This window comes from Ailuropoda melanoleuca, chromosome 7 (assembly GCF_002007445.2).
Source record: "Ailuropoda melanoleuca isolate Jingjing chromosome 7, ASM200744v2, whole genome shotgun sequence".
Taxonomy (NCBI): domain Eukaryota; kingdom Metazoa; phylum Chordata; class Mammalia; order Carnivora; family Ursidae; genus Ailuropoda; species Ailuropoda melanoleuca.
Window position 1 is genome coordinate 57,034,047 of NC_048224.1, and position 20,978 is coordinate 57,055,024.

At 50.7% G+C, this 20,978-nt stretch overlaps 1 protein-coding gene across 4 annotated transcripts in view; it reads right to left on the reverse strand.

The window, feature by feature from the left end:
- LOC100469362 (adenylate kinase 8) overlaps positions 1–20,978 on the reverse strand; it is a 110,963-nt gene that overhangs the window by 34,698 nt on the left and 55,287 nt on the right. For all 4 annotated transcript variants that reach the window (XM_034664742.1, XM_034664744.1, XM_034664745.1 and 1 more), the window contains one exon: positions 11,074–11,215. In XM_034664742.1, the coding sequence (XP_034520633.1) occupies positions 11,074–11,215 (142 nt within the window). The remainder of the gene's footprint in view (positions 1–11,073; positions 11,216–20,978) is intronic.

Consider the following 20,978-nt stretch of genomic DNA (forward strand, 5'->3'; position numbering starts at 1 on the left):
AGGAAGATGGAAAATTGAAGTATACTCTGATGTCTCCCAAAGTCTCCTTTGGGTAAAGAAAAACAAACATGATTTCTGCAAGTCATGCCGGCATCTAGGCCTCTTGCCTTTCTCGGGGAAATGACTTTAAGCTTACGGCCGAGCATCGCACCTGCCAAAAATGGGGGCGTCTCCATCAGAACCAGACTCAAATGCCAACTACCCCGGGCTCTGCTCTGTTAAAGGTCACCTGTCATTCTCCACCCAGGCACAGAGATTGTCCCGGATCTCTGATCACAGTGGCGGGGAAGGCATATTTATCTTCTCTGATGTCTTATTCACCACCGGCATGGGCCCGACTGTTACTGGTTGGATAAAACCCACTGGACCCCTAATAAGAGCTTAGCATCCACAAGTGAGAAAGATTGAGATGTGCTTTGTCAGTGGACAGTAAGCCTTGACGCGGCTGGGGGAGAGGTGGACGTGAGGGGGGTTTTCTGGCTGTGAAGGTTATCAGACGCTGAAATAGGAAATGGAGAGAAGTTGTCACTTTCTCCCAAAATGACACATTTACCTGGAACACTGTGCTAAACCTGGCGGGTGACAAACCGACCCTGGAAATCTTTCCTCGACCTCTTAGGGACAGCAGGGAATCTACCCGACTCTGCAGGCATGACCGAGCGCTCAGAAAATTCTTGGAAAATTTTTTACCTGCTTAATAAATGAAGGGAATTTCAATATACTCCAGTAAGACTGTTAGTGTCCGTCTTTAACTAACTAAATTACCCACCAAGAAAACAGCACGAGAACCCTGGTTATAGGTCTGCCCTGTCTCTTCCTAAAGATCTTCAAACATCCAGCGTGGACCAGCTCTCGACGGCTCCAGGCTTGAAGCTCCCTGGTTTCTGAAGGCCCACACAGCAAGGCGCCTGCCGCCCAGGACAGCAGAGCCACGCCTGCGGTCGCCTGGGCTCACGGTCTCTGGGAATCACTGTATTTTTATCCTCCGAAAGACCCCGGAGGCTGCAGGCAAAGGGTTCAAAGGTCATGTACATTTTTGATGTCGTTGCTTCAAAAGTAATTGCTCTTATGCTCTCAAAGACAGACGACAAACCTAGTAACAGACTGTCATAAACTAAGTTTTAACCCAGGAAGAAAGCAGCGCCGACCTTTCACATTTGCTCAGAATCATTCTCACCAGACTTTCTTACACAAACATTGGAAATAAGTGGTAAAATGTCAACAGTCCCCAGGTAGGAAAATAATGGGACAACCTTCCTTTTTCCACTTCAGTTCTTATTTACCGGAAGATTAAAATCTACGGCTGCAGGGGCTGTGGGCTGTGGCCCCGTTGTCATCGGTACTGGCCACGACCTGGGGCTCTAGGCCCAGGGGTGTACCTCCTTCCTCGCTCCTGGCCGGTGAACCCAGCCCCTGCCTCACGGGGATCACTGCCTGAACTCGCCTCCAACGCCAGCGCAGCCCCCAAATCCCCAGCACCCGCTGAGATTTTGGTGTGCTTAAGGAAGCACAGCCCTGCTCTGAGGGCCGCTGGTGGGCACGGTGTGCCGCCGTGCTGGGTGCCAGTGTCGGTGAGAAGCACCGTGGAAGATGATGCCTCCATCGCACGGGGGGCCTGGGAGGCATGAGGGCAGGTGGAAAAGCCCACGTGGATGAGCTGGTTCACTGAACAGCCCCAGGAAACGGGGCGCACTCAGGTGGTGCTTTCAGAGAAGCTGGCGGGTCGCCACACGGTGGATGGTGGACGAAAGGCTCACAGAGGTGGCTGGCCTTTTGGCTGAGCCTCGACCTCTTCAAGTTTGTCTGCAAAAGTGCGCCTCGACCACAGAAGGTGGAGAAGTCTGAATCGGGCCAGGCTGGCCCGGTCAGTCCGCCCCACACAGGACAGGTGTGACACATGTCTCACAAGCGCTGTCTTGACCCAGTTTTGAAGTCGTGGCTAGGAACTCTCGATGCCCTCGCAGCTAGGAACTCTCGATGCCCCGCAGCCTGCTGAGCCCCCACTCCAACCACTCCCCTTGCGGGGCTCCCATGCTCCAGCTGGGGACAGCCCCTAGGCCCCGAGCCCCCAGGATTGTTTAAATTAGCCAATTCACAGAGAGCCTGTAAAACCCAGCTACCCCCGTCCCTCGCCATGCCATACGGGAGCTGCCTTCCATGGCTCAGCTGCTCTCGCCCATCCCCAGAGGGCAACCCCCAGAGGGGCCCCGCGTGGCAGCCACCTCCTATTGGGAACTGTAAGCGACAAACGTCCTGCCTTGTATCAGAGTGTAACGTCCTGCCTTGTATCAGAGTGTCAGTGTGTTACGTCCAGCCATCAAAACAATCTTTAAATCGTGGAAAACAACAGGGGACAGGTGATGACGATCCCTATTTTTTTCAGGTTGGTTTCTCAGCTCCCATACAATCTGCCAGGCTGTTCTAGCCTGAAGATCTTCCTCTTTGCTGGCTCCAGAGCGTCTCCAATGAAAGTGCAATTTGTCTTTGTCTATTTGCTGGATCTTTCTCCTGCCCCCCACCGACCCCGTAGCGCGGGGGGAACAAGGAACTACCTTCCCCCAAACAGAGGGAAACAGTCCCTGCAGAGTAGACAGGGAGCCAGCCGGAGCCACAGTGCCTTGCACCTGCTATTTTGGTGAGCCCCGATCTCTTTTCAGAAGCTCTGATCTCCACGGACAGGCTCCGGGTCCCAGGTACATTAGGAAACAGCACATACGGAGCCCCTGTAAGGCCAGGCTCTGCGCACAGTGCTTTCCTGCACCATCTCATCAAACTTTCCCACCTGATGCCCTACAGACCACTGCCCCTGTTGTCAGTGGAGGAAGCTGGGGCGCAGAGATGCTGCTGCGGGGAAGTCAGGTGTCGAATCTGAGTCTAGGGCAACGTTATCTTGGCTGTACAGAGCATTTTCTGATCCATAGACCCCTTCCATTCGCATTTTCTTAGCAAATACCTACGTCCAGCCAGCAGAGGGTGAGGTCAGAGGGCAGGCTTATTACCCCATCTGGCAGTGAAGGACGCTGAGGTTCAGAAAGGCTAATTAGAGCCCCTGACAGCGGTGAAGCAGGGTGGTGGGAACCACGCCTCGAACTGTCAGGCACCTTCAGCAGGAAGGATGGGCACAGAAGAGGCAGCTGCCCAGTGTTGCAGGACAGAACAGCCACAGAGGCAAGGCTGTGGCCCGCCCCTACTCCCACCCACGCGTGCCGCATTTTCTTTCTCGCCCTTGACCCCAGACACCTGGTTGAGACCACCGCTACTTCCTCGAAAGCTGTGGGGCTTGAAGCTAAAGCCCTAAAGCCAAGTGGCCCCCGCCTGAGGGCAGGCCCTTGCCGCACCGCCCTCGCGAAACAAAGTCAGCGGGACCTGGGGACCCCAGTGCGGACAGCTGCGCAGCGACTCCGCTGCGAGGACGGGTCTGGAGGCTGACCAGTCTTTAAGGGAGATCTCTCTTCCAAAAACAAAGGTCCCCGCAGAGCACACGGGGAATGATATGTATTCCAGCCCATGTCTGGTAAACTGTCAGACTACGGCAGCGAGGCGGGGTCACTCGGGTTCTATTAGCTCAATTAATGAGGAGTAAGATAAGGCTAACATGCTGCTCGTCGGGCGGCTCAGCACAGAGCTGGAGTAATGGAGTTATTAACCTCAGTCAGCCACTGAATTGTGCTGCTGATTCCAACTCTATTTCCTGGTTCAGGCCTCCATTAATGGGCTGTTTATTATCCCTAATCCACGGAAGGATCAGCTGCAGTGATATGAGAGCTTCCTGGAAGGACCAAGTGATGATAAAAAAGAGAGAGAGCAGAGGAAGGCAATAAATCCCCTCTATTTCGCATTTTAATTGTTTTCGGGTCCTACTGCTGTCCCCCCCAAGAGATCGTAGCATCCTTCTCACTTTGGAACACGCTAGGAAAGGCAAAGCCATTATCCAAGGGTTTCCTTGTGCTGTCCCCGAGCACAGAGTGTCACACGGAACTCAAAAGAACAAGCTTTGAAATCAAATTAGAGAGCTCTGGCCGAGAAACGATGTGCCCGTTCAGTTTTTTACTTTCACGACACCATCTTATCCCATCTTACCCCATTCTCTAAAACTTAACATCATCAAAACCAAGAAATCAAACCAGCATTTGGCAGAACAGTGTATCCACAACGTTAAATACCCCAACCGTGATTTTCCAGCTTGCCTGGCCTCACGAGGGTCTTCTGGACAAAAGGGAGACTGTGTCTGGGTCTATTTCGGGGTTGTTCTCCTGTCCCACGTGCCATCAGCTGACTAAGGACTCACCTTCCCCAAGTTCAGCCCACCCGACTCTTTAAAAGGTCTTCCATGGAGAAGAAAAGCAAACAGATTGCTATTAGAGAAAAAGCATTTTTCAGTAACAGTAAGTTGTATGTACCAGCCCACAGTGAGTAGATACAGCAAGTACGGCAAAAGCCGACAACATACCCAGCACCAACTGGGAGCCAAAGGCAAGGAGTAGAAATGGGTCGCTGCCTTCCCACGGACAACCGAACCTCCTCCGAGCTCCTCTGGACAGGGGACACCACAAGCGTCTAGTTTAAACAATAATAATGAACAAAACTCCTAAGGCGCCGCACTCTCAAAGGAACCCATGCAGCAGTTCCGATTCGCACAAAACGAGCTGGGACACAAAGGAGCTACTCTGAAATCTGGCCCTTAGGTGATTTCTTTCTAGTCTCCGAAGTTAGTCCCCTAAGATAGAGGAAGAGACAGGCTGAACCAGAGTCCCCCCTTTCCCCTCTTCCCCAGGGATTTGTGAGAGACGTGGTGGCAGCTCTGACCTCTGGCAGGCAGTGCCGTGGGACAGGGACAAGACAGGACAAGACAGAACGGGGACCTNGGGGGGGGGGGGGGGGACTGCGAGGTCAAGGCCAGAGCTTGCCCAGCCCCTTCCCTGCAGCACTGAGAGGAAGGAGGGTGCAGAAAAACCCAGCCTGTCTGATACACTGCAAACTTCTCAACATCAATCAGAATCCTATACTCCCTCTCTATAGTAAACATTAATTTTAAAGGGAACGACGGCGCTACAAACTTGCCACATGAAATGAATTATTTTACAGCTGGGCAGAGGGCAGCTTTCTGGATGCAGCCTGGGATGGTTCCTTCTTTGTTTCTTTCTCCTTCTTCTTTTTTTTTTTTTTTTACTATTATTACGTTTTAACAAACTTTATAGCCCATTTTATTTGTTCTCAAATAACTTTTCCTCCTTCTTTGCAACACATCAATTACTTGGTCGGCTTCCCGCACCCTGTGATGTTGGAATCCGGAGACTGATACTGCTCGGCGGAATATAATTTAGTATTATGTGCCATGGGCTTATGAGGTAGGAGTCAAACAAAACATTGCGTTTGAACACTATCCATTTATTAGCTCTGAGCAGAGATTTATATTTGACAAGGAGACAATAACTTTGTTTTCTGATAAGCCAGAGCGGTCTATTTCTGTGTCCAACACAGAGCGCTTCTCCTTCTCCAATAACTCTATTTACCAGCATGAATATATTTTAATAATAAAATTGATATATATGTAAATTTATTTTAATCGAATTTCATCGAACCCTCCTAAAAAAAAAAAAAGAGCCTTTGTAGATTTTGTTTTCATATCTGAATTATAGATTTCTGTATCGTATTCCCAGATTGATTTCTAGGCTATAATTCTGTCAAGATTTCCTCCTGGTGTCAAAAACAGCAACACCACAGCTCGAGCGCTTTATAATTGGCTCACAACCAAACCAGAATTACAGCCCTGATATTCATCCCAGTGCCAGGTGGGCTCATTTTAGAATATTTCTCGCTTTCTTAGCCTATATCTGGACTTGAAGGTTTATGGCTAAAATTACCTTCTGAATTAATCATAAAAATGTTAATTGAAAGCTAAGGTGGGAGGAATGGGATAGTCGGATGTGAGGAGGAGGAGAGAACATACCCTCGGTGACGGGAGGGAAATACGAAAGGTGAGAAAGGTGATTAAAACAGTGCAGGTTAAATCTATGTTGTAAACAAACATCTTTTTTCCTCTGCTTGTCCTCTGCCCTGGGGTCAAATAAATTAAATTGGCATTGTTTACTAGGTCTTTAGAAACTGATTTTATTCCGTGGTGAATGGAGAAATACTTACTTGCAAGACTGCCCTAAATCAAAGAGGCTCTTGAATATTCTTCCCCGTTTGCTTCTGAATAAACACCCCGCCTTCCCCTGTTGGTGGGTCTGCAGTCCTGGCACTGCGGGGAGGGCCAATAAATAAACTGTTGTTTTCTCCCTTAGGGCTCAGAGAGATCGAGCCCAGGATTCTCTCCTCCAACTGAGTCAGTGGCCAGCCCCAGTGGGTCACGGACTGTTCTGCATTTTCCCAGAGCCTTTCGTCTTCAGGTAGATGGTGAGCGTACACGGAAGCTAACCCACTGACACCAGAGTCTGGGACGTTGCTAGAAAACAGAGGGTGGAAACAGCCTCGTGGCCCTGTGGTCCCTGGAAATTTGCAGGCAACACAGGCAGTAAGACAGGAAGCTTGGGTCCTCTGCCCTTGGACTAGATGAATATCTCAGCCTGCCAGCAGGAAGCTCTGGCCTCACCTCGAGGGGTGGAATGAGACAGAGTAGAAGAGAATCTAGACGTGCAGGACAGAAGAATGTCCCCCACCCAGACAGCCAGCCCAGAATCTGGGACTATGTTACCTTACCGGGCAAAAGCGACTCTGCAGATAAGATTCAGAAAAAGACCCCAGTATGGTTGGGTGATCCCAGATTTTCTGGGCGGGAGGGCACCCAATTGAATCACACTGGTCCTTAACCTGAGAAGTGTCCCCAGCTCTGACCGGAGATGGGACTACCGAAAGGGGTCAGCGTGTGCAACGTTGCTGGCTTTGGAGATAAAGGCATCCGCAACCCAAGGGCGGCGGGCAGCCTGCAGAAGCTGAGAGGCAAGGAAACGGATTCTCCGCAGAGCCTCCAGAAGGAACGCGGCCCTGCAGACTATCGATTTTAGCCCCACAGTGCTGGCTGACTATCAATCTGCCACCAAGTTTGGAGGGATTTATTCCAGCAGCCACAGAAGCAAAAGTAATACAACTCGTGCCATTCTTAGGCAAAAAACAGGCCTATTATTCAAAGACAAATGGTTTGCAAAATACAACCATCTTGGGACCCCACAGATAGACGTTGCCAAAAAAGGGTCATAAAAGTCAAAAAAGGGGTGGGAATAGAAAGACAATGAGTATGCTTTGGAAGAAAAATTACTCCAGGAAACATCAGCACATTTTCAATAAAGACTTATCAACACACTCCACATCATTTAGGAAGAACAGTCTCCACGATGTAAGAAATCAAAGGGGAAATGAATGAAAGCTAAGAGAGTTAAGGGGCAAAATGAAGGGAAACGTAAAAGCATCACAGAAATGCAAAGCTAGGGGCAACGAGAAAGTAATGCAATAGAAATTAGTTGAAGTTATGATGAAGGACAGACAGGAAAAAAACAAGAAGTAAAAGCTACCAGAAAAAAATCTTAGGGGCACCTGGGGGGCTCCGTCGGTTGAGTGTCTTGACTCTTGGTTTTGGCTCAGGTCATGATCTCAGGGTCGTGGGGTCAAGCCCCGAGTCTGGCTCTGTGCTGGATGCAGAATCTGTCTGAGATTTTCTCTTTCCCTCTACTCCTCCCCACACTTGCGCACTTGCCCACACACACTCTCTCCCTCGTTCAAATAAATAAAATCTTAAAAAACATATATTTTGTTTGTCAGAGAAAGAAAGAGAGAGAGCACACAAGCAGGGGGAGAGGCCGGCAGAGGGAGAAGCAGGCTCCCCACTAAGCAGGGAGCCTGACATGGGACTCGATCCTGGGACCCCAGGATCATGATCTGAGCTGACGGCAGACACTTCACCGACACGACTACCCAGGCGCCCCCAAAAAATAAAATCTTTAAAAAAAAAAGAAAAAAAATCCTAATTATGGAAAACAGATAGTAACTATCCAACATACGCATAATTGGTTTCCTGGAGAAGAAAACCAAGCAAGTGGACCAGGAAAACAGTAAAGTGTCTACTAGAAGAATATCCTTGTGAAGTAACGTTCCAGAGAAAAGTCATCAAGAGAAGTAAGACTAAGGCCTGCAGAGCATAAATGACCTTCAGGGGAGAGAGAGAGACCTCACGGGCGCTCAGACAGAGGAAGCACGCGAGCCACGAAGGAAGAGCATCTCCCCACCCCTGGCATTGCTACAGCCTCAGAGACATCGGAGGACGGTGTGGAAATGAGACAGGATGCCGACGGGCAAGAAATGTGATTGAAGGGGCTTCACTTTGCTGGATGTTGTTCACAAAAAAAGATAACAGAAGAGCTCGGCCGTCTAGCAATGCGTGTGCCCTGGCTGAAATGAATCAAAGACAGTCCTTCCAGAGGAAAGAGAAGGCGCGCCTGGGTGGCTCAGGCGGCTAAGCTTCCCACTCTTGGTTTCAGCTCAGGTTGTAATCCCAGGGTTGTGGGATCAAGCCCCACATCGGGCTTTGCACTCAGTGTGGAGTCTGCTTGAGATTCTCTCTCTCCCTCTCCCTCTACCCCTCCCCCAGACTCTTAAAAAAAAAAAAAGGAAAGATGAATCAAAATTGGTAAATGGGGAGGTTGAATTCTATAAACAGCTGGTGTTGAAATCTGAATCCATTTGAAGAGAGAGAATTAAAACCTCATGAGTGTAGTAATTATTGCTAAAACAACATAATTGTTATATTTTAGGAAGAAATGCTTAGTAATCTTAAAAATAAGAATATGTGTCAAATAGACTGGGACTAAACAACCTGAGAACGTGTCTGTCCCTGCCTCCCCCTCCCTGCAGCAGAGAGCAGGCAGGCAGGGGGCGAGGAGGGAGCACACAGGGGAGCACGTTCTCTTTCCTCTTCCATGTGACAGAGTCAAGCTACTCTTTTTCATTTGAAAATGGACAAATTGAGAAATACAGCCCAACCATGTATGCAAAACATGCAAACCGTGCTGGAGACCAGCAGGACCAGAGCCAGAGCACCTTCTGCAAGGACTGTTGGGAAGGAGAGAGGGAAAAATCTCAGTAACAGAAGTCAAAGGAAACACAGACCAGAAAGAGAAGACGGGCACCGGCTGGCTCAGTCCGAGGAATGTGCAACTCTTAATCCTGGGGTTGTGAGTTCAAGCCCCGGGTCGGGTATAGAGATTACTAAAAAATAAATAAACTTAAAAAAAAAAGATGGAAAACAAAGGAAACCATAATTAAGCATAAAATAAAGTGATAAAAGCAAAAATAAGTGGGATAATTTCAACTGTTCAAGGAATAAAAAAGAGTCTCAAAAAATTTACCGCCCAGGCAACCTTTCTCGGGAAGCTATTGACGGATGTGCTTGACCAAAAACGAGGTGGTAAACAAAGAAAAAGAAAATTGGGGGATGTGGAAACAATCTCCCTCATGGGAGAGAGGCGAAGGGAATCTTTGGCAATTATTAACTTCAGGAAAGGCAATAAGATAAAGAAGGCAAAAGAATCCGGAAGGAGCTCCTTCCCGCACAGCTGGCCCCGAGGGCAGGTCTTCTGGCAGAACCACACGGCCGTGTGCGTGCATTTCAGTGGCCAGGACCTCTGCTGTCCCCGTACGGCTGCGACAGAGACTGGGACACAGAATCGGCCTCGTGGGTACTGGCGGGAAGTGTCACTGAGGAAGGGAGGCACAGAGAACGTGGTGAGTAACAGTTCCACCACGGACAGTCACGCCCATCAAGATGACTTTTCACGAGGAACATGTGGCTGACAGAAGCCTCGAGGAACTGCGTAACCTGACGCCAAAACATATGGAGCAGAAACCGCAGGAAGTGAGAGAACGAGAGGAATTCATAAAAATACAGTCTGGGGGCACCTGGGTGGCTCAGTCGGTTAAGCGTCCGACTCTCGATTTCCATTCAGGTCGTGATCTTAGGGTCCTGAGCCCGAGCTCTGCATCGGGCTCCACGCTCAGTGTGGAGTCTGCTCCAGATTCTCGCCCTCCTCCCCTCCCCCACTGGCGCACATGCTCTCGCTCTCAAAAAAATAAAATATACATCTTTTCCAATACCCATTGAAAAATCATCCACAGAATAAAATTCGATCATTTTTTTTTAAATTAGAGGTTGTACTTCAACAAGTTCTCCATACTTTGCACTAAAATAAAAAAGTAATAATGAGAATTGAAATAAACAACGAAATGCCAACTACCCAGAAACTTAAAAATTCTCCTAAACCAAATCACAGTTTCTGCAACAATTAACCCCAAACAGCCAGGAGCCGTCCAATAACCAGCAGTGTCAGGTTAGGACCAACCAGAGAAAAGTCAAATGTGCTCCCTGGGCCGAGCACACAGGGCACCCCGCTTCCAGGTCCACTGCCCCAGGCCACAGCCCCGCGGGGCACGCCCGCCACCGCCCCCTCGGAGCCCCTGCCAAACCCAAGTGATGTGGCGACTCCCTCCCCACAGCAAGCCCTGGCTAAGTAGCCTTCGCTTGTTTTTCTTTGGGTCCCCTTCGCTTACGTCCACAACATACGCAAGGACAGCGCGCTCTCGGGTTCAAGTTAGCGGAAGAAAAGCAGAATATTCCAGAGCCCTAGACACTTGTTTTGGAAAAAATGGCCAGCCGTTTAGGGAAAAGGTGTTCAGCTCATACTGTTTACCTACACGAAAACGACTACCGGGTGCACTGAAGCTTCTGATGTATGAAACTAAAGTGTGGAAACAGTAGAAGGAAGCGTCGGTTGACTGACTGGCACAACCATCCCGAGGAGGGCAAGACTGGCTGGACTGTTGCTCACAGGTGAGGAAGCTCAGGGCCAGCCAGGTGAGAGCCAGGCTCTGAGCCCACGCTTGGCTCCTGGTGCACAGGGCAGGGCAGGCGGGTGGGAACAGGGGCATCAAGGGGCCTTCCACTTGGAGAGCATGGGGGCTTCTCGTAAACCACAAGCTGTCAGAGGACTTCATCAGCCGAGCCCCGGGGAGAGTGTGCCAGCGGCAGGGACCTTCCAGGAGGCGGTGTGGGCGGGGCTGCAGCCCCCTGGAGGGTTGGCTTACCTGTTGGGCTGGAAGCCCAGGCTGTTCAGCATGTGCGCCTGGTCCAGGTCTTTGGGGAAGCCGTGCAGCACCCAGCCTTTCTGAACGCAGTCCTGCTGGCTCAGGCGCCGGCTCAGCACCTTCATGATGATGCTGTCAGGGACTGCAGAGAAAGGAGGGCAAGTGGTCACTCTGTCACCCCGGCACCGCTCCTGACCCAACAGGAGTCTGAGGGTGCGGCGGCGGGCTGTGGCCCATGGGTTTCCAAACGCCCTGGACTCTGGATCGAACTGGTGAAGAGTAGGTTTAGCAGACGAGGCTGCGGGTGCCCAGGTCCCCCCGAGGTCCCAGCAATTGGAGGAACGTGGCTGCCTGAGAAGGGAATAGCATTGGGTGACCTTGACCCTTCCCCGACCTTGACAACATACCTGCCCCTCCGGGGCCAGCGTAGTTCCCAGCCCTCCAGCAATATGTAGGCAGTCCCTGTCCCCCCAAGGATCCAGTTTTTGCAGCAAAAGACTTTCCTGGGCAGCACCAGGCCCCGGGGGGAGGGTTTAGCTTTCCTCAAATGGGACCCTGTTGGTGCCCTGGGTGCTCCCTGCTAATTTGCAAGGCACAAGCAACACTTGCTTCCCTCCTTCCTCCAGTTCTCCCCTCCTTGATGTCTAGAATCAAATCTCAAGAATTACAACTCGAGTTATAACCAGAGACTGAAATAGTCTCATGGAGGAGATATTGAGAAGCTTCTTGTTGACATACCGCAATTGACATTTTCCTGAAATTTATATCTCTCTTCTCAGACTCATTAAATGTCCTATGTTGCTGATGTACTGCGTTTTAGCAATTTGCACTGCATTTCCTGCACTTTGCACTCATTTTTCACGAAATACTTGGTAAATATTACCAGTGTTTGCTATGGATGCGGCCCCGACAAGCTGGTTTCCTAGAGTTGCAATGAGGGTATTTGGCTGCTTCTCTGGAGAGGCCCGGCCCCCCTCCTGCCAGCCACCTGAGGGTTGGGCAAGTGGCACCGGTGCACACGTCTGAAACCTTCCAAACGGCCCCGAGGCCAACAGCCACATGAACACAGGGGTGAAAGGTGCAGAAACAGCTGCTTTCCTCCGTGGCAACGATACCCTGGTTACTCCCTTGTCACCAAAGGATGATCAACCTTATTCTGAGCGATTTGCATTTCCCTGAATTTGTTTGTTCTCACATCTTTCAGCCTTTCTTCACTAGTCTCGAGGAAAGAGCAGAAAAGGGCTTTCGTTCTAATGAGAATATCTGGCTACCTAACATGAGCGAGAAGCTGATGCAGCCAATCCGGTCTCCTCCCCTGCTTACACCTGCTGTGGCTCCCCAGTGCCGGGAGAATAAGAGCAGTCACCCTCCCCACGGCCAGCAGTCCCTGCGGTCTCTGACTCCTGCCTCCCTCCCAGTCCTGGTTCTGCCCCAACCCGCTCTGACACTCTGAACTTCAGTCTCTTCTGCAAACTGGGAAGATAGGTGGTTGTGCTCTGGCCGGATGGCGAGGAGAGGGGGCTACAGAAGGATTTGTAATACAGCTGCTCGTATAAGCAGTCCTTAGAATAAAACCCAGAAAACTCAAACTCACCACTTAGTTCCCCTGGATTCCTTTCGCAGGGCAAGTGTGAGCTGAGAGCCCAGTGGACTCTGCTTGGCAGCAGTGGGACCTCCCTGAACCTCAGGGTCCTCCTCTGTGACACCTGCCTCACTGGCTGTTGTGAGGCCAGAAGATAGACTCATTAAAGCAGCCAGATCCATTAGCAGTCTTCCGAAGGGCTGGGTGGGTGTGCTTTTAGTCCCTTCCCAAAGTTTATCCAGACTCCCATCAGATGGCTGGGATGAGCCTCTGGCAAGAATATGTGACCCTTAAGTTTCAAACCTTTCAGATTAAATTTCAAAAATCCAACACCTGAGCTTAAATCTGACTTTAGGAGAGTGCTATAGATTTGAAATGGGCTTGCCTATAGAGGAGGTCCCCTAGGTAATGGGCTTGCTGACCAGTGATACCCTGGGTGCATTAAGGCCTCAGTTGTGTGGGGGTGAGGGCTGGATTGGGCCAACATTTGTTTCTCCAACAGTCAGACCCTGTTGGAAAGCAAGCTAAGCTCCAGGGAGGCCGCACTGCTGAACTGCAGCCTTCTTGGGGCAACAGGGGGCTTGCTCGTGAGGCTCGGAGCACTGGGGATTCGCAGACGGAAGGCCTTGGAAGGTCATCCCCTTGACCTTTCTGATTCCAAAGTTGAGAAACCAAGGCCTAACAAGGTCGTGGCTTAAGAGACCTCTGTGACTCGAGGGAAAAATGGAAGACCAGATGGAAACACAAGGAGACTTTTTGAGGGGGTCGGTAGGGGCACGGGGAGGGGGTGCTATTTGCAAAGATTTTTAGAGGGAATTTCCCAATTTGCATTAAAAGTTAAAATGTAGGGGGGGCGCCTGGGTGGCTCGGTCGTTAAGCGTCTGCCTTTGGCTCAGGGTGTGATCCCAGGGTGGGATCAAGCCCCACATCGGGCTCCTCCGCTGGGAGCCTGCTTCGTCTCCCATTCCCCCTGCTTATATCCCCTCTCTCGCTGGCTGTCTCTCTCTCTCTGTCAAATAAATAAATAAAATCTTTAAAAAAAAAAGTTAAAACGTAGGGACGCCTGGGTGGCTCGGTTTGTTGACTGTCTGACTCTTGATTTTGCCTGAGGTCATCTCAGCGTCATGAGATCGAGCCCCACGTTGAGCTCCACACTCAGCACGGAGTCTGCTTGGGATTCTCCCTCTTTCTCTGCCCCACCGCCCACTCACATTCTCTCTATAAATAAATAAATAAATAAAATCTTTAAAAAAATTTTCTTTTTAAAGTTAAAATGTACATGCCTTTCCACCCAGCGATCTCATTTATAAGAACTCACACCTAAGATACAACAGCACAGACAGGAAGAGGCGTGTGCACGAAGATGTCCACCTCAGTGTCCCTTTCACTGGTGATGATCAGAAACAAGGTACAATGTCCATCAGCAGAAAACAGGTTAAATAAAGGATGGTCTGTCTATGCGATGGGATCTAATGTACTCTTCAACAAACCATTTCTACTTTTACTAACTTGGAAAGAGGCCTCTGACAGAAGATCAGGGGAGAAAGCAAGTCAACATACTGTGTGTATGATGTGGTCTAATTTAAATACATACAGACACACGTATACACACAGCATACACACACCCACACATACACTCCACACACATGAGAGAGTGGAGGGGCCCCCTTATGCCCTATGAATCAGACCCGATCCCTCACAGAGCTCAGGGCCCTGGAGTCCAGAGAGGCAGGGACCCGAGCCAGTATGCTGGCTGGAAAGGCAGAGGACTCAGGAGACACAGGAAGTGCTGACAGCTCCAAGGAGGGGAAGACACGCATTTCCAGGAAGAAGGTGGAGGGCACAATGATTCTGACTGAGCCCCTCTTTTCAGGAGTCAGGGAAACACAGACCCTCAACTCAGCACTTCTCAGAAGGGCTCACTGTAATTTCAAACTGCTAATTACTGGTGCGTATTTGTTTGCTGCCTGTGTTCCCACCTTCACCCCATCCCCTGAGAGCAGGGGCCCCAGTAAAGTCAGGCACTGTGGAGAAAGGAGAACCCTCTTATACTGCTGGTGGGAATGCAGGCTGGTGCAGCCACTCTGGAAAACAGTATGGAGGTTCCTCAAAACGATAAAAACAGAGGTACCCTATGACCCAGCAATTGTACTACTGGGTATTTACCCTAAAGATACAAATGTAGTGATCTGAAGGGGCACCTGCACCCCAATGTTTACAGCAGCAGTGTCCACAACAGCCACACTATGGAAAGAGCCCAGGTGTCCATCGACAGATGAATGGATAAAGAAAATGTGGTCTATATACATACAATGGAATACTACTCAGCCATAAAAAAGGAACTCTTTCCATTTGCAAAGACGTGAATGGAACTAGAGGGTATTATGCTGAGCGAAATAAGTCAGAGAAAGACAAGTATCATATGATCTCACTTATATGTGGAATTTAAGAAACAAAACAGAGGATCACAGGAGAAGGGAGGGAAAAATAACATGAGACGAAATCAGAGAGGGAGACAAACCGTAAGAGATGCTGAACTCTAGGAAACAGACTGAGGTGTGCTGGAGGGGAGGGGGGCTGGGGGGTTAGGGTAAGCGGGTGACGGGCATGAAGAGGATATGTGACATAATGGACACGGGCGTTCTATGCAACTGATAAATCACTGAACTCTACCTCTGAAACTAACAATACACTATGTCAATTAATTGAATTTAAACAAAATAAAATTTAAAAAATAAATAAAGTCAGGCACTGTGCGAGCACGTGGCAGGTACTTAATAAACACACTGAATGAATAAATGAATGGATGATGATCGCAGGAGCGAGTGAGTGGTACCATTTCCAAAACCAGAAGGTTCTTTGGTCCCTTCCATGTTTGTGGCAGAACGAGGGATTGTCCTTTGGAGCACAGAACCAGGTCCCAAGGCAAGGGGAGACCACCACGGCAGGCTCTCAGTCATGCCTTTGGGCTACAGCACGACCCACCCTCAGATCAAGTAGGCAGGCCCAAGAATATGAGCTGATGTCTGGGATATTTCAAAATAAAATCCTGTCGGGAGCGTGGTGGGGGGTCTTCCAGGTGGATTCAGACACAACAAAGTAGCATGAGCTTGGGTGGGTTCATGGGACTGGGATGGGTCCCTGTAGCTTCCTTTCTTATTCTCTACTTTTTACAAATGTTTATTTATTTATTTTTTAAGATTTTATTTATTTATTCGACAGAGATAGAGACAGCCAGCGAGAGAGGGAACACAAGCAGGGGGAGTGGGAGAGGAAGAAGCAGGCTCCCAGCAGAGGAGCCTGATGTGGGGCTCGATCCCATAATCCCGGGATCACGCCCTGAGCCGAGGGGCAGACACTTAACCGCTGTGCCACCCAGGCGCCCCTACAAATGTTTAAAGGTCAAAGGCTTCCATTTAAAAAGTAAGGTTTTGTTTAAAGAAAATTATTTAAATGCCTACAGGAGGTTGGAATGGCCACTGGGAAAGGCCGTCCGAAAGGGACAAATGACACAATCTCCCCGGAAGGCCATACTTTCCCCCATTAGTGGCTCTCGTTTCGGGGGAACCAGGGTGCTGGAGGGAGCCCCCCCCCCGCCCCCCTGTTACTGCACCAGCTCCCTGGCCGGCTATTTGCCCAGATCTGCCCTTCTCGGGTAATCTGGGAAGTTGCTCAGACCCTCCCTCCCACAAGGCCGGCAGTCTCTGTCCCTCAATCCGGAGGAGATTTCAGAGGGTCCTAGCGTGGACAGAGCTGCATAAGCCTAAGGGTCTCCTCTATAGAGATGACTGTGCTCCCCCAGTGGGGGCTGGGAAATGCAGCCAGCCCCTGGAACAAAACACGGCCGCCTCTGGACACTGCCTCCTGGGCCTCCACCTGAGCAGCCCTCCCGCCAGCTGGGCAGGCCCTGGGTAAGGGGGGGAAGCCCGCAGACCCCCGCCTCCAGCGCCTTTCCCGGGCCCACCCCTGCGCCCCTGGCCCCGCACCTTTGTTTGGCGGCTGCCTTTCTTTTCCTGAAGGCTATCGACTCATTTTCCCAAACCCACAAGGTCTGACCAGCCAGTTCAGCAAAAATGCAGCTTTTCAGAACAGATCTCGCTGGCTGTGTTCTGCTGGAAGTTTAAAGTCTCCTTGATAATGCTGTCCATTTACCCTTTATCCTCGTCTCAGATAGAGATTTTCAGTGCGGTCTAAAGTCTTTCTCCACTGAGTCAGGCGCCTCAGGCTTGATTTCTGGGCTTGACAGTTAACATCTCACCCTGCCTATAAGCTACTGCCGAGGGCTACCTCTCCGGAAGGTCCTGTCAACCCTAAATTTAGCCAAGTGCAAGATATGAATTATCCCATTATTTCATAAGGCCACACCACATGGTTTCAGGGTGTTTTGTTTTTTTTTTTTTTTCTGAAGATCTTCCATAAAAGATGGCAGTTCTCACATTGACCTAGAGGTGATTAAAATCTCAATCCATTTACTCCCTGCCGGCTGGGCGTGCTTGGCACAGGGGTTGATGGGGAGCCATGGTCCCAGGTGAGAGGCTCCCCGGGCCCACACGAGTCCTACTGGTCCGCCACCCCTTGACTCAGGACAGAGGGCCCACCCTCTGTCTTGAAAGGAAGGCATTCCTGTTAAAAACCCAGCCCAGCTCAAGCTCCCTCTTGCACACCAACCCCCACAGGAGGACAGGAGAGAGTGGTAGTCGAGGAGGGGCCCCCATGAGATGCCCCCAGAAGGATGGACTCTTCTTCCCTGGCTGGAGGTCTGACGTCTGTCATCGTCTGTCAAGTCCAGCTCAGAGAGCTGCTGAGTGAGTCAGGGAGGGCCTGGGGAGAGCACCTAGGCCATGCAAGATTTTCCAGGGGAAACTGGAGCCGAGCAAGGGGCAGAAGGGACTGGCTCCAGGCCCTGCTCCATCCAGGCCCTCCTGCTGCGCCACACTGCCGCCTGCTGTCCTCGTCCTTGCATTCCTGCACTCACGGGGCCATGAGGGCCGACCTGGGACTCAGCTGGGAGGGGTGGGGGGCACAAGGGGGCTGGGGCTGCTGGAGCTGGCCCGAAAAGGCCAAGGCAAAAAGTGGAGAAAAGGAAGTTGCTCCCTCAGTCAGGGCTCATAAGGGTAAAAAGACCCGAGACTGCCGGATACACCCAGAAGCAGCTCTTGACCCTCTCCCCAGCAGGGCAGACCAGAAAGACCTGAGGGCCTCATCACTCCCCTACACACAGCAGGGACACAGAAACCCACCTCTGTCTCCCACACACCCCCCTGCATGCACTCTACACACACGCCCCTACACAGACACGCTACACACACGCTACACACACGCTCACACACTCACCCTACAACACCCCTACGCCGCCCACACATCTATGACATGCCCCACAACCCTGCACTATACACACGCAATACACCCACTACGCGCACCCACTACGCGTCCACTGATATGGACCCCACATACAGCACGCACACCCTGTACCCCGCCCCCATCTGCACCCGGTTCATTGCACACCACTTACCCTTGCCTACACGCACCCCCACAACTACCCCGTAGCTTCTCTCCTTCTTCAAGCCGCCCCTTGAAATGGAGGTAAAGGTGATATTTGGCATTTGTGGAAGACTCAGAATGTACTTCTCTTCCCCCTTCCCAACATCCCAACACAGCTCCTGGTCCTGCTCGCTGACGAAGAGGGCGGGTGGGGGGGGTTGTCTTGGAAAGGAACAGGACTCTGAAGGAGAGGGGCTGCTTTTGTTTCTGATTTTCGTTTCCATCTCCTACGAAGGCTTGAAAGAAATGGGGCTCCCACCTCCCACATGCATTTCTTGGCCCAGGACGTGGGTGGGGCCCCTGTAGGCCCCAAATTACTATCACTGTAATTCAGCAAAACTAAACTGCCATTTCCAGGTGACTGTTGCCCTCCCCACCCCGACGGTACTGATTCCAGGCGGCCGAGGCCTGCAACCCCCCCTTGTTGCCACCACCATACCAGAAATCGGAGCCTCTGAGAAAGACCTGCGGCGCCAGCCCCGCCAGGACCCGGGGCCCTGTGCTCCCTTAGTGATGCCGTTTGTTTATTATTTACTGCCACCTGCTGGCCGATCGTGGAAGCTGCGCCCCAAGTGAGCACTTACAATAATAAACAGGACCTTTCTAAACCCTGCATGGGAAATAATGAGGAGAAACAGGATTGTTTGAATTGGTCACACCCTGCAAGCCTTCAGCAGGGAGCAGGCCCACTGGATAGTTTGCCTCCATGGTAAACACAGGTCACTTGCTCCAGACAAGCTCTTGTCTTGGTGGCCACGAGACGGAATAGACATCTGAGACCCCTTACGTTCCCAAAGTCCATACCCTAACATCTACACTGCTTAACAACAGCCTTTAAAGCTGCTTGGCAGACAGTGATGCCCGGAAATAACAATTTTTTTAACATTGGGTTTTTTTTTTTTTTAAGTCCGGAGAACTACATTAGCCCTGGGGCTCTTACCAATTAGGAAGATCTCGCACACTCTTCATCCCTCGAAGGATGGCTGCTCCCTTTCTATCACTTTCTATCACTCCCTCTCTGCCTGTCTACTTGAGCGAAAAGCAAAGGCAAGATGGGGGCGCCCACACCCCACGGGTGCATCACGGCTGAGAGGCACAGCCTCCCACAGTACATACAGTTGGTCTACTGAAGTTGTAGATGAGAAAAAAAAGACCATTTAAAAATAGACATTCCTCTATAAATAAACAGTGCTTCACTTAGCAAATGAATAGGAATTTTAGAAAATGCTCACTTAGGCACACTGTGGATAACAATTTGATAGTTCACCATTCTGATCTTAAAACACACTTTTATGTCTTTCAGTAGAAAATGCAAGTACCCAGGAAAACGAGAAGAGGCGGTCAGTCTATACGGGCACTGGGCTCTTTTAAAAGTGCAGGGGCGCCTGGGTGGCACAGTGGTTAAGCGTCTGCCTTCGGCTCAGGGCGTGATCCTGGCGTTATGGGATCGAGCCCCACATCGGGCTCCTCTGCTGTGAGCCTGCTTCTTCCTCTCCCACTCCCCCTGCTGTGTTCCCTCTCTCACTGGATGTCTCTATCTCTGTCAAATAAATAAATAAAATCTTTAAAAAAAAGTGCCATGTACTAATATTTACCAAACAGCAGATGAAGGGACTTAAGGAACACAGTTTTCCTTCCATTGTAATGAAGCCGGGGCTCAGAACCAGCTCTTTCCCCCACATCTCATGGAGGGGGCAAGAATGCCATTACCCATGTGATCTGTGAGAGCAAAATCAGCAGCTACGGAGAAATCAGGAAACAACCATGAACCCATTTTTCTGAGATGGAAAAGATACGGCGGGCACATTAATTAACAATTAAGCTCAGGTCTGTCCTAAGCATGTATTTGTTCAAATACAAGTACTAATTCACGTGATCTTCCTAATAGCCCCATTTTGTGAAACTGAATTAGCAAACTGAAGCCCAGAGAAGTCGTAACTTGCTCAAGGCCACACAGTTCATGGCTGAAGGAGCCCTGATTTAACCCCAGGCAATCTTGCTGAAGCTAGGATGTTTGCTCAATCTCTGCTCTCTACCCACCTCTCCGGGGAAGGAGCGGCATGGATTCTGCAGTCCACTCTGCATCTCTCTCGCAGTGTGCCCTCGGGTGAGTCGCTTTATCTCCCAACTGGGGTTTCTTCCTCTTTAAAACAGAACTGGACTCTAAGGTCTCTGAGCCATCTGCAAGCTCCTACGTAGCACGTGAAGACACGCTACCACCCAGCTCCTGAAGATCTAGAAGGCTGTCTGTCTGCTGCACACAGTCCTGATAAATGGCAACGCTCAACTCAAGCCTCCCCCAGCGTGGCAGACTAGCGATGCCCACTCCTCCCATTAAGAGGTAGGCGCTAGTCTCTCCTCTTCAACTTGGGCTGGTCTTATTGACTGGCCTGATGAACAGAATCAGGTGGAAGTTCACTCTGAGACCTCTAAGGCTGGGTCATAAGAAGCCCCGTAGCTTACCCCACCCTCCACGCCTACCCTGGACTCCCTGGGATGCTCATTCTAGGAGAAGCCAGGCACCACATAAGAAGGCTGACCAACCTAAGGCCACCGTGCTGTGAGGAAGCTGAGGCTAGCTGTGTGAAGAGGCTGCGTGGAGACAGACGCCTGACCAGCCCCCGCTGCTCCGAGGGTCCCACTCCAGGCACCAGGCAAGGGACTGAGGACTCTGTCTTGGACGTACCAGCCCCAGCACATGCAGGGAGAAGAACCAAGGAACCAAGCTGACATCAGAACCGAGAGCCAGCCGACGTGCTTGGATGAGCCAGTCCAGTTAGCT